Source organism: Sceloporus occidentalis, unplaced genomic scaffold, assembly GCF_023333645.1.
Source record: "Sceloporus occidentalis isolate IW3139 unplaced genomic scaffold, rSceOcc1.0.p SCAF_3, whole genome shotgun sequence".
Lineage (NCBI taxonomy): Eukaryota > Metazoa > Chordata > Lepidosauria > Squamata > Phrynosomatidae > Sceloporus > Sceloporus occidentalis.
The window spans coordinates 116,312,214-116,328,812 of NW_028316983.1; the positions used below are offsets into that span (position 1 = coordinate 116,312,214).

General features: G+C 40.3%; 2 protein-coding genes across 3 annotated transcripts in view; both read right to left on the reverse strand.

The window, feature by feature from the left end:
* The window catches only part of KIAA1614 (KIAA1614 ortholog), a 58,513-nt gene extending 53,479 nt beyond the window's left edge, over window positions 1–5,034 (reverse strand). For both annotated transcript variants that reach the window (XM_089515907.1, XM_089515908.1), the window contains exon 1: window positions 4,895–5,034. The gene's annotated coding sequence lies outside the window, so the exon portion shown is untranslated. The remainder of the gene's footprint in view (window positions 1–4,894) is intronic.
* A 5,047-nt stretch (window positions 5,035–10,081) lies between these two features.
* The window catches only part of XPR1 (xenotropic and polytropic retrovirus receptor 1), a 133,332-nt gene continuing 126,814 nt past the window's right edge, over window positions 10,082–16,599 (reverse strand). The window contains exon 15 of the mRNA XM_089515910.1: window positions 10,082–16,513. Coding sequence (XP_089372036.1) covers window positions 16,453–16,513 — 61 coding nt within the window. The 3' untranslated portion in view covers window positions 10,082–16,452. The remainder of the gene's footprint in view (window positions 16,514–16,599) is intronic.

Below are 16,599 nucleotides of genomic sequence, written 5' to 3' on the forward strand. Positions count from 1 at the left end.
CTCTGGGGCCACAGTAAATTACCATTCCAATAATCCAAACTGGATTATTTCTGCAGTGTGTTTGGGACCAAAAAACTACAAAACACTACTATAAATGTAAACTCATGCTTCTGAGTCATGCTCAAAATGGAGACAGAAGGCTGAAATGCAGGACAGGTGCTGGGAAAAAAGGAGGTAATCTGGTCACCCTGTGAAATTTGCTTCAGTAAAAGGTTAGGGTTTGGTAACAACAGGGGGGTACGACCTGCAGATTCGCTTCCATACTTTATGAAGAGGTTAGCTCTTTATAAACATTCTTACAATAGCTATGTTTACATTAGTTTACAATAGGCCAACACTTATGCCTAACTTTTTGTAATTCTCCCTTTAAAAATGCTCAGGGCATCTTACTATTTCAGTGTCAAAACCAACAATAAAATGTTAAAGGGGCTGCAGGTAAAGTGTTTCCATTAACCATTATGAGAAATTATAATGAACCACTGGCTAGGCAAATGGATACAGGAAAAATATATTTCTCTGCACCATGGAAGAAGCTGCTCAAGAAGGTACAAAAGGAGCCTCTCTTGGCAGGGAGTTCCAGAGTCTATCATCTAAAGAGGGTTGTCAGTCCCAAGCTGAAACCAAATGCCCCTTTTGGCAAAGCCAGAGCAAGGGATGGAGGAGGACCAAGAAGGCACTTGAACAAAATGAGCAAGTCAGTTACAGTTGGCAGCATAGCTATCCACACATTGGAGCATCCGCTGCTCACCATGCCCCATATTATTTAATGGTAGTGCATGCTTGCAAATGTGCTGATGCACATACTCACACATTCTTACAATGTGTGACTGTCTGCACCAGTACGTTTGCAAGGCTTGTGTGGTTGTGTTTTTTCCCATCGTTAGGGGAACCTGAACCCCTTCAGATGGGAAGGGTCCACTATACAAAACTCTCATTTTCACCATAGAGCGATTATTCCACTTTAACTACCATCCTAAAGAATCCTGGGGCTGGCAGTTTAGAGAGGGGCATGTACCATTTTCACCTTTCCCTAACATCTGGAAGATGAGGAGGGAGAAAAACCTGGTCTCTAGGTGCAGCAATGACAGAGAGTGGGGTGGCCACATTCCCTGTAGTCATCTGGCTCATACAGAATCAGCTGGATGTGGAACTGGCTCTCTTTCTCTAGCTCAGAGGAGTCTAGCAGTTCAGGAAAAGAATCAGAATGGAAAGCAAAGACTGTAAGCCACCATGCCATACCTTGAGCCTTATAGAACTACAGTCTGACAGAATATGAAATTTCAGACCATAGCACTGGCTACAGTGGCATCCCCACTATTATTGTCAATTGCAGGCTACTGGGAAGATAGTGGCCAAAAGGACGTACTTGGCCCTCTCCTTCACAGTAGCAGCAGAGGTTTCCTCATGAGGAGGTCTCTGCCACCATGGCAAAGCCAGGGGAAGCTTGTTTGACCCTCTCCTTTGCTGCTGCAGCAAAACTAGGAGGATCGCAGTGTGAAGAGGGTCTGACTGGGTGTCACACCTCTTCTGAAGTGTCACCAGGCGTGGGCCACACACCCTGCACCCTCACATGATACTGCTGACTCGATAGAATATAGAGTTACGGACAGCATGATAGGTAACAGCCTCTTACCTAAAACTGCTCTTTGCCAGTGGCATCACTAGGAGGTACGTTGGGTTCAGACCACACCAGGTGACATCCTAAAGGGTGGTGACACCACTTCTGCTCAAACACCTGTATTTTGGCAGAAACATTGTGGCATTTGCCTGTATCTCTTCAAAAAGCTTTAAGAAATGGTGGGAGTGATGTGAACCTCTGTGGGAGAAGAAAGGAGCTGCCCCAGAATTTTTTTAAATTAAAATTTCAAAATTTTAATTTTTTAAAAAAATATATTATTTTTAAATTTTCTTTAAGAACATTACATTTTAACCCAGTCTTCACTACATATATGTAAATATATTTAGGTTATGCATATAATATTATAATTTGAAGGTATAATTTTAATTTTACTAGTAGTTTATGTTACAACTATTAGATTACATTCAGTGGTGTATGTGAATTATGATTTATAAGTAACATTAGTGCAAAAAAAAAAAAAGCATTACTAAGGATTCTGTATGGTGTGAAATGGGAGAAGGAGATCAATGAGTAACCACACTGAGTGATACCAACCCTAGGGATGCCACTACCCTTTGGTACCCCAAAGGACAGAACAGACAAGTGCACTGTCTGACACAAATCCTCAAATGGAGCTTCCTACCACATTATCTCAAAATTATCTTTTCCCTTTCAAAAAAAAGAAAAAAGAAAAAAGGGAACTTCCCACCACACAAGTCATTGTACAGAATAATAAAAACTAGTCAATTTATTTTGCCATAACAGAAATTCTACACGTATATCTACCCTTGGCCCATAACAATAACAATAGATTAACACCAAAAAATTCACTACCTTTTCATTAGACCAAAAGTCTGCTGCCTAAGGTAACTGAGGCCTCACTTTACCTAATGATAGGGCTAGGTTTTGCTTACCCATTTCCTTGGTCTGGCTACTGCAAACAACAAAAAACGTTATTTCACTATTGTTACAACTGGACACAGTTAACCAGCGGAATCAAGTAGCTTCTATCTTCTTCACTTAAAGAACTTGCTAAGGAATAGTGGGAGTTGAAAGTTGCTTGTCAAGATAATCTCCCATGTTCACATTCTGGTACATAATAGAGGCTAATGCATAAAACCTACATTAACATTTTCTGATTTTATATATTGGATGCAAACAAATTTTGAATTTTGGCCTTGTGGATCAAGGTATTAAGCATATGCATGAAGAAAGTGGCTGCTAAAAGCCTCTCTTAATTTTGCCCCCCCCCCCCAAAGAATTCATGCTGACCTTCTGTCTAAATCAGTTGCTGCTGACATGAGGCAAAGTAGTATTCTGCATCCATTCCTGTCCAGAGATGCAACTATCCATCTTGTGCCATTATGGAACTATAATCATAGCAATTGCAATAATAATAATAATTGGAATATTTAGTGGAAAAGATTGACTTCCTGCTTCTCTAAAGTAAATGAAACCTAATAATTACTACTGTTTTCCTAATCAGCCCTGTCATTAGATAGCATGAGATTTCCTCCTTTCAGGTGGTAGATATAGGGAGGCAGCCACGGCAGTCATAGATGTGCTTCCTAACTCTCACCTTTCTGAGCCACTCCCAGTGAAGGCAGTGATGCTTGCTGATTGACTTTGGTGGCCAGCCTACTCAGTTCCTCCCAACAGTGTCAAGAGCAGAGGCCCAATTGAGGAGCAGCAAGCCCAGGCCATGAACTGAGTAGCATCCTATGCATTGTTCTGCACATGCAATTGTTCTGCACTGTGCAATTCTTCTGTTTTGAAGAATACAGATGGTGAGCAAGTAATAGCCACGTGTTGGAGGTCAGAGCTGCTCTGTGCCATGCACCCCTAAGCTAGCCTGCTGCCCTCAAATGCTATGAAGAATGCTTCCCTTTTGCGGCCCCATCCCCACTGGCTTATAAAGCGGATCAAGACGCGGATTATGGAAGTATTGTTCCCATTTGAGTGCGCATTCGATCCTCATTGTGCCGATTTCGTTCCCATTGGAATTCGGATATGATCCCCATGTAATTGATTTTTTCTGGGAAAACCCAAATCAGTGGTGGATAATCCGGGTTAATTTGACTGTACTTTTTGGGAGGTTTTTCCTGCACCTCCCGAGTCTGATTCGGGGCAAATGAATGGGAACGACAAGGATGTCTGATTCAGAAAAAAAATTCAAGTCAGAAACGCAGCAATATAAGCCACTTTTTTGCCCAGTGGGAATGAGGCCTCGATGATAGTTTCAAACACTTGTTTGGGGAGATTCTGGAACAGAGGAATGAATATGACGCCATCTTGTCCTTTTGCAGCAGAATACCTTGGCCACAATCTGTCTTCAGCTTTGCCATATTAAAAATACCACAGCAATAGGTGCAGCCTCGACACAGTAGTCATGTTCAATAATTGTTGATATTTGCCTAATAAATTATGACTTATGGTGACCCTAAGGTCAACAAGTCTTTGACAGTCTGAAGCACTACATCTGCATTATCTTGCAAGCTATACACCTATGCTGTCAAATAAAGCATATTATAGCTATGGATATGGTGGTTGGGACCAACAAGGTGTGATTATTATTTTTATTTATTTAGAGAGTATCATCAGTATGCACAGAGCTCTACAGAGTAAAAATGGATAGGGCCTCGCTCCAGTGTAAAAGCACACAGGGGAACAGCAGAAGGTGGTAGAGAAATGGAAGTAAGAACAATATGTGGTTGTTTCAGTTGCATGTGCTTAGGCTCCATTACAGGCTGGGTTACAACAGGAGTGCATACATGGGGCTTGTATCAAAGACTTTTTAATTCAATTTGAAATGGGGAATATTGATTTGATGGGCCTTATCTAGTGAAAAGAATAAACTGAATAAGAATTTTGTTTCAAAATGCAGTTAATTTTTTCTGGAAAGTGAAAAGCTGTGGGACAGTGCAGACTTTAAATTACAGATTGCATTGTCCAATGTAAGTTAAGTAACTTTATTGCACTAGTATATGGTGTTGAAGGGGTGAGATTTGGAACTACAGTGTCATAGCATGCCTGTTGCATGACTCCCCAAAATCACATATTGCTCTTCTTAGGTTTTGAGATTAACAGCTCACTGCCTACCTTTTTGTAGCTCTACATTTTTAAACGCTGCCATATTGGGCATACTCAGGTCCATAAATAACAGTCCAAGAATTCCCAAAATGTAAAACAGTTCATCAAGCAGTGTTCATTCTCCTTCTTTACTTCAGGGTAAGGAGCAGAAACAAGGTATGCATGTTGTAAAGAAGTAATTCTTACCTGAATTAGCTATCATGCAGCCATCCCAGTTAAATCCAACAGCAAGTTTTGGTTTGCTGGGAATGGAAAGAGAAGGCAGGGTGAATATCACCGAATGTAATAGAAACCTTCAGTCTTTATTCTAGTTGCTTCTCCTGCATTGTTCATTGCAACCATTGCTGCACAGCATCTGTCCCAAGTTGCTGTTTAAGCTGTAGCTTTTGATATTCATGATTGGTTTCATAATCCTGATCAAAAAAGGAAATCGCTAGGATTATGAAATTGTTTTAATCCAGCGCTGCCCCATACATAGCTGTTGACTTCAGCGTATCAGGAGTGCAGCACTGGATAGGCACTCCCTTTAGTACCCCCTTCTAAAAGTGCTCCCCCAGACACCAGCTGCTTCACAACAGCCCCGGGGAAATTGTGTGAGAAAATGAGGCATGCCTCCCCGCCCCTGGCCTGGCCTTTGCTAGCTGGCTCCAGTAGCAAAATAGAATGTTTCAATTTCCGGTCAAATCTCATCAGACAGAAGGAAACCAGGGATTGATTTGTCACTGATGTTTGCACAGATGCTATTTTTGTCAGAGGATATATGCAACAGTCTAACAGGGAAGATTACAATGTTTGGAGTCGCTGCTGTGGTAATTTAATGTGGTCTTATAGCTGTATGAGACCCTCTGCCTAATTTCAAGAGCTGCCCGCATGGGATGAGAGTGAAGGGGTGGCTAAGTGAGAGTAATTAATCATTAGTTTTGGAACTAGTTGGTTTCCATCCAACATTACATACTTCTGCAGGCTTACTCATGGCATATTGACCTCTTTGGTTAACAGCATTAATGCTAGGAGACTGTTTTTAAATAGGAACACTTTGCAACCGCTAAGTGAACAACTGTATTTTCCTTCCATGCTTCATTTGATGGTCCCTCCTCAGCACAGACCACTGCTTGAGACAAAAGCACCACCACAATAAGCCATTGAAGTATTTGTTTCAGGGGGTCATTGCACTGCACTGTTAACATTTCTGCTGTTATTCTCCAAAGAGGGATTTTAAAGTTCCACACACTTTATAGTTAAGCAATTTTTTATTCTCATCTGCTCAACCCAGCAAAAATAGTTCTGGTTTTAATGGAATTTTACCCTTAAAATTGGAAAGTGTTACACTACATGATCTTAACCACTAGAGTGTTATATGCTCACAAGTGGAAAAGCTTGGAAATTCCAATGGAAGAAAACTGGATACTGAAGGTCCTGGAAATAGTGGAAATGGAAAAGCTTTATATTCTGATTAGAGAGAAATCTGGGGGCGGGGAGGATGAGAGTTGTTTTTAAATTTCATTAAAAAAGATGAAATAAAATATTTGTTGGTTTTGAATATTGATGCCTACTAGAATCAAAGAAGTTAATTTCATTAGTATTTCTAACTATAAGTTGGGGTGTGTGGGGACTAATATTGTTTAGTTTCTGATTTTAGAGAAGGGGTGGGGGATAACAGGGTAGTCAGGGATAATATTTGATCATAACATAGTTTTTCTTGAATCTTGTTTATGGTCTTATATGTTTGTAGTGTATTGTAGAGTATATTTATGTTTGTTGGATTTGTTATACAGTGGGACCTCAATATCCTCAGACATGCCATCAGCAGATTTGAGCATCCGTACATGGCAAGCCCATGTTGTCCCCAATGGCAGTGCATGCACATGGCTGTGCCGCTATTAGGCACAGCTTCCATTGTCCCCAGTGGTGGTGTGTGCATGTGGTCGCACTGCCATTAGGGACAACAGGATTTCACCTGAAGTCCTGCTGTACCTAATGGCACCATAACCGCATGCAAGCACCGCCATTGGGGACAATGAGACTTGGGTATCCACGGATTTTGGGATCCATGTGGGGCGAGTCCAGAACAGATTCTCTCATGGATACCGAGGTCCCACTATGCCACATAATCATTTATGTGCTGTTCTTTTCCTTGTGTTTCCTTTTCTTTCACTTATATGTTCCATGTATATTGTGGAATGGACACTCACGAGCTGTCCACAAAGTCCCCCACTTCCAGTTCCTCTCACGCCTAGTGGACAGACATTTTAAATCACTGCCCAGTTTACTGTCTCTTCTGTTGTGAATTAATAATTACATAAAGAGAAATGGCTAGGTGTATCTACAGCTGCTATAGATTGCCGCTGCCAAGTGAGTAACTGTCATGGGCATCCCCACCTTCTCATCCTAGAGACAGGAGGGGAATGACCACTCCTTATCCCTCACAATTACTGTTGAATCTGTGCTCATGCATGTAGCAGCTGCTGGCATACTTCCAGTGATTGCCATCATTAGGATTCTATTTAATATAATTGTTACTGTCTGCCCCACTGCTGCAACCTTACAAGTTAAAAGCATTCAGTGCTAATTTTCTGAAAACAGCACTTTGCAGACTCAGTGCAGGAAGAGAGCTTCCAGCGTTCTTCTGCTGTTTCTGCAGGCTGGCAGCTACGGTAGTGATAGCCATGTACACAGAAGCCTACCCCCGATCCCACATAATTTTAACCCTTTCTGCATTTATAAAAAATATCCAATCACAGCTGTACATTTCCTCAACCTCACTTGCACACTCCCTGTAAACATGTTTTAAGGGTTAACTGTTTTAATCATGTTTTTAATTATAGTGAAATTTAATTCTCTTTTACCTTTTGTAATCAATGTTTTAACTGTTTTTTTAAACTATAGTAAACCACCCTGGATCTTATTTTGGGAGAAAGGTAGGTTCAGTGCAATCAATCAATCAATCAATCAATCAATCAATACTTTTGAATTATGCAAGGAGACTGTCCTATGCAGTAAGCCCTGTGTATTAGACAAGCATTACTAGCATGAGGTACAAACTGGAAATTTTACATATTCTGACTCTTTTAAAGGCATGCATTTCTCACTGTTGATGCCGGTATGAGTTATTTTAGATATCGGTAAACGGGAAGTGAGGAATGCTACTTACCTTAACACTTTCCTTGCAACATAGATTGTCTCCAGTGCCCAATTAAAGCTGAAGTGTGAGCTGCTTTGACTTTTTCATCATGAAAAAAATCCAACACCTTGCATTTGGAAAGGAAATCTGAATACAGCTCTTGGGAGCAACTGCACAAACATAGCCAACCATTTTACATGTAATACTACAGAGATGCCAATTTGCTATCAGGCATGTATTTGCAAGGGAGCCAAAGCCAATCATGGTTCCCTGACAAACATACTTGTGTGTAGATGTTTCCAACTAACAATATGTTGCACCATATTTTACTTTAGTGGCTCACCGGTTAAGACACTTACTCTGACAAATGCATTCAGCAGTTCAGCAGTTTGAGACTCAAGTGCTGCAAAATGGAGCGAGCTTCTGTCATTAGTCCCAGCGCCTGTCAACCTTGCAGTTCAAAAGCATGTAAAAGTACCACTTTGGTGGGAAGGTAACAGCGTTGCAGTTATGCTGGCCACATGACCATCAGAGTAGTCCTCAGACAATGCTGACTCTTTGGCTTAGTAACAGATGAGCACCGACCCTACAGTTGGACATGACTAGACAATGACATCTAAGGGGAAATTTTTACATTTAATGTACTGAATCCTTATTGTTTGTTGTTGTTAACTGCCCTTGAGTTGATCTTGACCCATGGCGACCCGATGGATGAGACATCTCCAAGACTCCCTGTCCTCAACTGCTCTGCTTAGTTCCTGTAAATTCATACCTATGACTTCTTTAATAGAGTCTGACCATCTAGCACACAGCCTTCCTCTCTTTCTACTTCCCTCCACCTTTCCTAGCATTATTGTTTTTTCCAGTGAGTCATGCCTTCTTATGATGTGGCCAAAGTACAACAGCCTCAGTTTAGTCATCTTGATTCTTGGGAGGTTTCTGGCTTGATCTGCTCTAGAACCCATTTGTTTGTCCTCTTGGCTGTCCATGGAATCCTCAGCATTCTTCCCCAGCACCACACTTCAAATGAGTTGATTTTCTTCCTATCCACTTTCTTAACTGTGCAGCTCTCACATCCATACATGGTACTGGAGAATACAATGGCTTGTACAATTCTAATTTTCATGCTCAGTTGTATAACTTTAGGATCTTTTCTGGGTTTTTTTTTTATAACTGCCCTCCCCTTTCTTAGTCTTCTTATGATTTCTTGACTGCAGCCCCTGCTCTGATCAGTGTTTGATCCCAGGAGTAAGAATTATTTTACTGTTTCCGTTTCCTCATTGTCTAGGTTGAATTTGTGTAAATTCTCTGTGGCCGTTATTTTTGTTTTGAATCTTTGCTGTTCACTTAATTTATAAAGCAAAATTTGCTTGAATGCTTAAATACCATTAAAAGCTGCAAATCCTATATCAGTAGATATTTCAAGGTTTCTGTTGTAGAAAAGGAAATACAGTAAGTACAAAATAGTCTTATAGCAGCTTTGACACTAACTGAAAGAAGTTTGTAGAATAAGCTTTTGTAGACTCAGACTACTTCAACAAATTTTATAGACTGGTTCTATGAAAGACTATGCTACAAATATCATTCTGTCAGTCTCAAAGCTGAAGGAAGTTTATTTTGTATATTGGTGCAGACCAACATGGCCATATGTTTGCATACAGTGTGTACAAGTGAAACCCACACCTGAAAGATTTCTGTTTTATATAACGTAGGGGTCAAGGAGAAAGAGAAAAAGGAGGTGAGAGATTATGGCTAAACCCTTTGGGACTAATTTTAACCTTTAAAAAGGGCATAGCAGTTCTAGTAAGATCTGAACATGAAGGATTGCATAGATGCCCAACACTATCATGGGAAGTAACTATGCTGTGCACTCATCTTCACTGTAGTGGACTAGATTCAAATAATAACAGGTATGGCATGCAAAGGACTATTAGGAAAGCATCTGCCAAGGTGATCACGCAATACAAAAATTGTATTCCTTGTCCAAACTCCATAATCGAACATTATCAGCCTTTTCTGTTTAAGGAAACATGTTGAACAATGAAAGAAATCTACTGTGTGTAAGGCTCATTGAGATCAAAGAAGCATACTTGAAATTGACAAATCCTATTTGGATACAAAAGACTCACTTCAGAATAATATCTTCCCAGCTGGACTGTGCCCCATGTGATCAACCTCTATGTGTTCAAGAATAAAATTTCACAACAGGAATACACATACATACCCTCAAAAACAACAGAAGAGACAAGAAGTAATTGGAAAACAAAGCTTGTAATAATGAAAAAGACAGATTAATAAACCAATCACTTTTTTCCTTTTAAAAACACAAACCACATTAACTTTTTTTTTTAATACAACCATCTAGGAACTATGAAACAGTACCACATTGTGCATTTTTAAACCTACTTATCAAGAAAGTTAATTCCACACTTCAGAAAAGTCTTATATCCATTGGGGGGGAGTAGGGGAGGGAGAAGGAGACAGCTAATAGCGCAATCACAGAAAACATCATCATGAGTCCAAGCAAGCGGCAAGTCTTTGTCCTCACCTTTTCCACTGAGCCAGAAGAGGCATGGAAAAGGTATAGAGAAAGGAAGAAAGTAAAGAGAAAAGCACCCACAAGAGGACGAAATCACATTCCATAGTTACTTCTGACACCTACAGTTCAGGGCTTCATAGTATATAATCATCATTTAGACCAACACACTGGAAGGGTGAAAAGGAATGGGAATGAGGAAGAGGCCAAAGAAAGCAGCAGGGCAAAGTTGAGAAACAGAAGGCAAAATCATTGCCACTTCTAGGCCCCATCAGAGGAATCTTCATAATATGAAACTACAAGCTAAATAAGTTGGGAACAGATTTGAGGTCTAGAACGGCAAAAGGGCTCACCTACTGGCCTGTACAGATTTACAGGGAATTACATTTCATAGCCTAGTTATCAAACCCGCAGTTCCCTTTACCCCCACATCTACTCCAGTGGTGCAAGGGGTGGGGAGTGGTTCTACACACCCCAAAAAAGAAGTGCCAGAACTCCTTTAGCACCCTGATTGGGTTTTCATTATACATTAGTAGTAGAATGGGGTCATCTATCCTGCCTCCAGGTGAGTAACATCCCTCTGGACCAATTTCATTGGTGGGATGATTAGGGAGCGGCATATTGGACAGAAATGTTATGGAAGCTATCTTTCCTTTTCTTTCCTTACTTAAAGAAATCTTTCTCCCTTTGCCCATAACCACCTGAGCAGGAAATATGAACATTTGTTTAAGGCAGAATGGTCCTCCCCACACCCCCTGATCAATGGCTTGTATGAAGGCAAGAGGATGTTGAGCTTGAGTGATTATCTGATCCAGCTCAATGCTTGTAAAGTCTAACTGATGCTCAGAAAAAGTAAGAGACAGCAGAATGGTTACACTGCTATGGATCCTAACCCCCAAGATTTACTTTCAGGGGCTGCACCTTGGCACACATAACCACTAAAGTCCTGAAAACATTGCTTTAACAGGGTCTAAAATCAATCGTTTCAGCTCATGCTCTGGATGTCCCTGTTGGAAAACTCTAGCATTCTTTGCACTTGGAGGGAAGGGAGTTATTACAAAGAACAGCTGTATTTTATAGCTGGAAAAATACCTGCCCTGGTTGCATTCTCTGTCCCCCAAGTGCAGATGTACAGTAATGAAATGCTTTGTCGTCAGTAATGTTTCCATGGTTCCTCATCGATAATGTTCCATGGGAGACAAAATTCATCTGTAAATGGAACAGTGAGCCACATCTGTGTGGAGAAGATTGCAAAAATCTAGATCAGTGGCTTTCAAACTTCCTATCCTTCAAGGAACCCTACTGCTGAGCAACACTTGTACACTACATTTGATTTGGGAGAACACTCTAGGGTACTGATAGTCAACCTTTGGTCATGGAGATATTCTGGACTACAACTCTCAGAAGGCCCAGGCAGCAGGGCCAAAGGCTAGGAAACAGTTGGTCTAGAGGACACCCATAAGCATGATGCTTGCAAACACTGTTAGGTTTTACTGTTATCTGACATGAACATAAGGCAGCATTTGCCAGCAGCACTTACAAGATCAAATATAGAGGACAAATTCAAGGAAATGTGTATGCCATTATGGAAATTCTCAGTGAGGAACTTATGCTTCAGAGTCCCTGCATCCTTCAGAAGTCATCTAAATAAAATGTTTCTCCTTTCAACAGAGATTCTCTTCAGTGTCCGAACCAATTCATCACAGAGTTTACAATAGGGATGGTAGCAAGACAATCAATTACTAGATCCTATGCAAGTTATTTTAAAAAAGTTTTAAAATTGCAGCAAACACAGAGTCCCTGCTTGCTTCTGACAGTCAAAAATTAATGAAGCAAGATACTAGCAAAATTGTGAGTACGAAAAGATTATTCTAAAATTTCTTTGCTATATGCTGCAAGCGAAGCCTAATTGCAGAGATACAGGAGGAGTCCAACTGCTCCCCACAATCTGGCAGCCATCACAAAGGATAGGCAGAAAGCTGCCAAACACATTTGAACTGAGACAAAACAAACTTGTTGCCTGAAGACAAAGTGCAGAGGTTTCCTTTGAAAAAGAAAATGTAGTGAGAGGGCTTCCGTGCACCTTCTGATATGATGCTTTTTAGTGTCTTAGCACAAGGCAAATTCTACATTTCTGCTTTCATTTCTATGACAGTTAAAGTTGGTTTCAGAAGGTTACTGTTTTCCATGGAGTTCATCAACATTTTTTTGGTCTCCCTGTTACCTCAGATCACACAAGTTCTGTCAATTAAAAAAAATCCATAGCACCGGTTTATCCAAGTCGGATGTTGGAGAAGTGTACATCAAAAGCACCAATCCCTCTTTCAAAACACCTTGAACTTAAAAAACAAAAAAGATCTACCTACCTCAGAAGAAAGAGGGCATTTCCCCTAGCTTTCACTCCAGGAGGAGAATGGGAAAAGTATCTTAGCTATCCTACTTTTCTACCTTTCAGTTTGAACTGTATCAAGGATTCAGGGGAAACTGCTTTTTGTTGCAGTTTTGTGGGGCTGTGAATGTTCACCACATGAGTTTCCCATTCTGTACTGATGATCTACTGTATGGTCTATATTGGAGACGTTCTTGAGAAGACTCATTCCTTTAAAGAGATTTCAGAATCATGAGTGACTCATTTAAAAAATATCTGAAGCAGGACCTCAAAGACCTAACTTGCAGTGAGATCATAATGACTCAGATGAAATCTGGAAGAGATGAATCTCAACACTGATTTGACCTCTAAGTCCCTACTTCATACCCACTATTAAGAAATATGAGATATCCAATACTGAAATACAAATTTTTGATCATGCATAATAGGATGGAATACCCAAGGTTACAGTGGGTATTCCACTCATTGGAGACACCCATATTCCTAAAATCGTAAGACTTTAAAACAATAGCACAATGGCACTGATCCTGGATTTTGTATTAAGAATTTGGTTAAGAATACTCCTCTATGTTGATATCCAAGACAGTAAAGGTGGTACAATTTGCTAGACATAAACATTCCAGAAAGAACTAGATATATTGCACTGGAGACAACAGCATTTCTGAATGAAAGAGGCACTGTTGCTTGTTACATGTATATCCATCTCTACAATCATGAAGGTCAGGAGGGTATTTCATATTTGTAAGTTTTCAAAAACTTGTTTGACCTGAGGCAACACTGCAACAAAATGAACTCTGCACACACCAAATACTTGACTCTCATCCACCATTTTCAGCTTTCTTTATAACAACTTGCTGTTTCCAGCCATAGCCATTCAATTGATTCTACCTCAGATAGTTTGCCTGTTAAGATTTTGTAGTGGCAGCCTGCACAGTCTTAGTCCACATTCTGTCAAATTCCTCTGCCAGATTGCAGTTCCTCTCCTGTGCAAATTGGTAAGTATTTCCAACATCACATACACTGGGTTGGAAGAAGTTATAGGTGAGACATGATTTGCTGATTGCCATCCCACACTTTCACATTTCATCATATTGAAATAGACAAGTAATTGCCATTATTCTCATTTACCAGTTTTTTTAAAAATCCTTTGAAATACTTATAAGGATATCTTCATTGCAGATGCCGTGTCTAACCAAAAAAAGGCATGGCTAGATTGGCAGCTACTGGTCCCAAAAAGAGATCCCACTTCTGGGGACCAGAAGCTGCCAACCTACCCATGACTTTTTTGAATATGTAGGATTTTATACAAGCCTATAGTCTGTCCTATTGGAGCAGCCTCAAATACCAAGTGAATCTTGTTACAGGACAGAAAAGTTAATACACAACCCCATGTTTTCTGCCATCACCAACATGGCCTTCCTTAGGCTTCTAACAAATTAAAACTTGGTGTTATTTTCCAGGCGATCTTTTGAAAAGTTAATACACATTGTTAAATCACTGATCTAAAGTCTAACTTTGTGGCTCTCTTGCCAGCCTAGGGAGTTGCAATTACCAAGTTCCTCTGAATTATTTTGCTTTGTTTAAGATTAACAGATTTAAGTCTTTAATTCCTCTGGGCTACAGGAATGTTATGCATGCTATTTTCAATGTCCTACAGATGTAAGTCTTGTGAATGATTGGGGATAGTAGGTGGAGACTAAATGGGTAAGTATGAGCACAATTATGAACCTGGAGAAAGAGACCAAAGAAAAAATCCTCCTTGCTTAAAAGTGTGCCTCTGATTTACAATCCCAAGGCGATTCCATGGGAGAAATGAATGAGCAAGACATGACACATGAAAGGGCTAAGAAGGAGACAGAACAGTCCTTGCTGTAAAGTCTTGGATTAGAGACAGACCTAAGGAAAATTGAAGTAGCTTCTCCCACTATATGGTGTTGACCTCACACACGGCACAAACTGTGTCACAGAGCACAAATAAGATTTCATTTGCTAACATCCAGCACAAATGCTTGGCACACACAACACAGGCTTGCGACTACAACGAGCGGGTATGGTCATCTTAGACATTCATGCTGCTCTATCCTACGGGCTCTGGAGGCCAATATGGAATTTTAAAAAAGAATAATCAAGCTGGAAATTGTTTCTAAAGAATTTCCTAAGCTGTAAGGCCATCTACCCTAAGTCCAACTAGCAATGCCAGTCATAATGCTTGTACAAGTTAGGCCTAGCAATCAGATGGAAAATGAATCTTTTGGGTAGATAGGGTTAAAATAAATGAAACAAAAGCTAACCTGAGGATGGTCTTGGCCAATGATTGTCAGACGAGGCTTTGCCAAAGTATGGCAGAAGTTTATTTTTTATTTTTTTAAAAAAAAAAACATTAAAGAGCCCTTTCTATTGCAATACCAGCTTCCTCAGTCTTAGGAGACTACACTGCCTCCTGCTTACCTAAGTGACAAACTCATGTGTGTCTGCCTGTCTCCCATATGAACTGATGAACCCACCGTTCTGTTTCCCCAACAAGGCAGACCTTTTCCTAACTCGTGTTCCTCTATTACCTACCTGAAGTGAATGAAATCATACAGGAGCTCCCGATTTTAAAAGATGGGATGATATCCTACTCAGCTCAATAAAATGAAAACCATTTTAACCTACAAACAAAGGCTTTTGTTTTGTTTTGTTTTTTTGCATGGGTATCTGATGTACTGCACTGGATAAGTTTGAACTAACCTTTCTCCATCAGAAAACGGAAGATAATTGGTGCTATTGCTCCACAGTTATACATATGTGGATGAACTGGCTAAGAAAGGCGCCCAGCTTTCTGAGGGACCACCAGCAGCAACAAGTAAAACCCACTAAAGAAACTTTGGTTTAAATTAAACAGAAAAAGAAGAAACATAAGACAGGTTAAACCGGTGCAAGTTCTCTCATCCAAGAGGTATTTTAAAGGGCTTAACCTTGCAGCAAGAGAGATCCAGGATCTACATCCCCTTCCCCCCCTGCCACTTGCCTTGTTTTTAGGGAGTTACCACCTTCATTGCACAAGACTCAAAACCATTCTTGTATGGTTGTTAACTATCATAAATAATGTGAAAACTATGTGCAACAAATACATCATATTTCAAAAAAAAATTATAAGAAAGTTACATCAAATTAAAAAGTAGCTTCGTGAATGAAGGTACTGCTCTAAGTGCACTTTCCCGGCAAGTGCAGCCAGTGCCTTGGCGCTGGATATGAAGGATAACACCAAAAAACCAGAGCGCGAGCCAGAGTTAAAAACGCAGATCCAGTTTCAACCTGTCAAAACTGGACTGAGCAGAGACCGAGTGAGTTCTCGGTAGAGTCCCATTTGGGAGTCCCGACGATGCTTCTTCATCCAGATTATTTGTCCTTATAGAGATTGTAAACAATCTTTAAGACAGTTCATTCCTTTAGTGTCCCTCTGATTGGCAAAACAAAGTTACATTTTATTTTAAAAACAACAATTCAAATTAAAACCAGAAGAAAAGAAAAGAAAACACAGTGAGCTTGGTGGAGTCCATAGGATCCGGTCCGGAAGAGCTCAGAAAGTGTGTTCAGATTTTTCTCCTGTTTTCCACAGAAATTACACCAGAGGCTGGGTTGGTTTGGGATGGGAAAGGGGAAGGTAGTAAAACAAAAGAACACAAGGGATGTGGAACTTGGTTCTGTGGGTATTTTCATGTGTTTGCTTCGTCATCTGTGTCTTCTATTAACACCTTGGTGTCACGGGATTTGGACCTGCAAAAACATAAATTTAAACGATGCTGAAGAGAAAAATGTTGCCATGCAGGATCAGAACACAAGAAACAGGCAGAGGCTTTTGG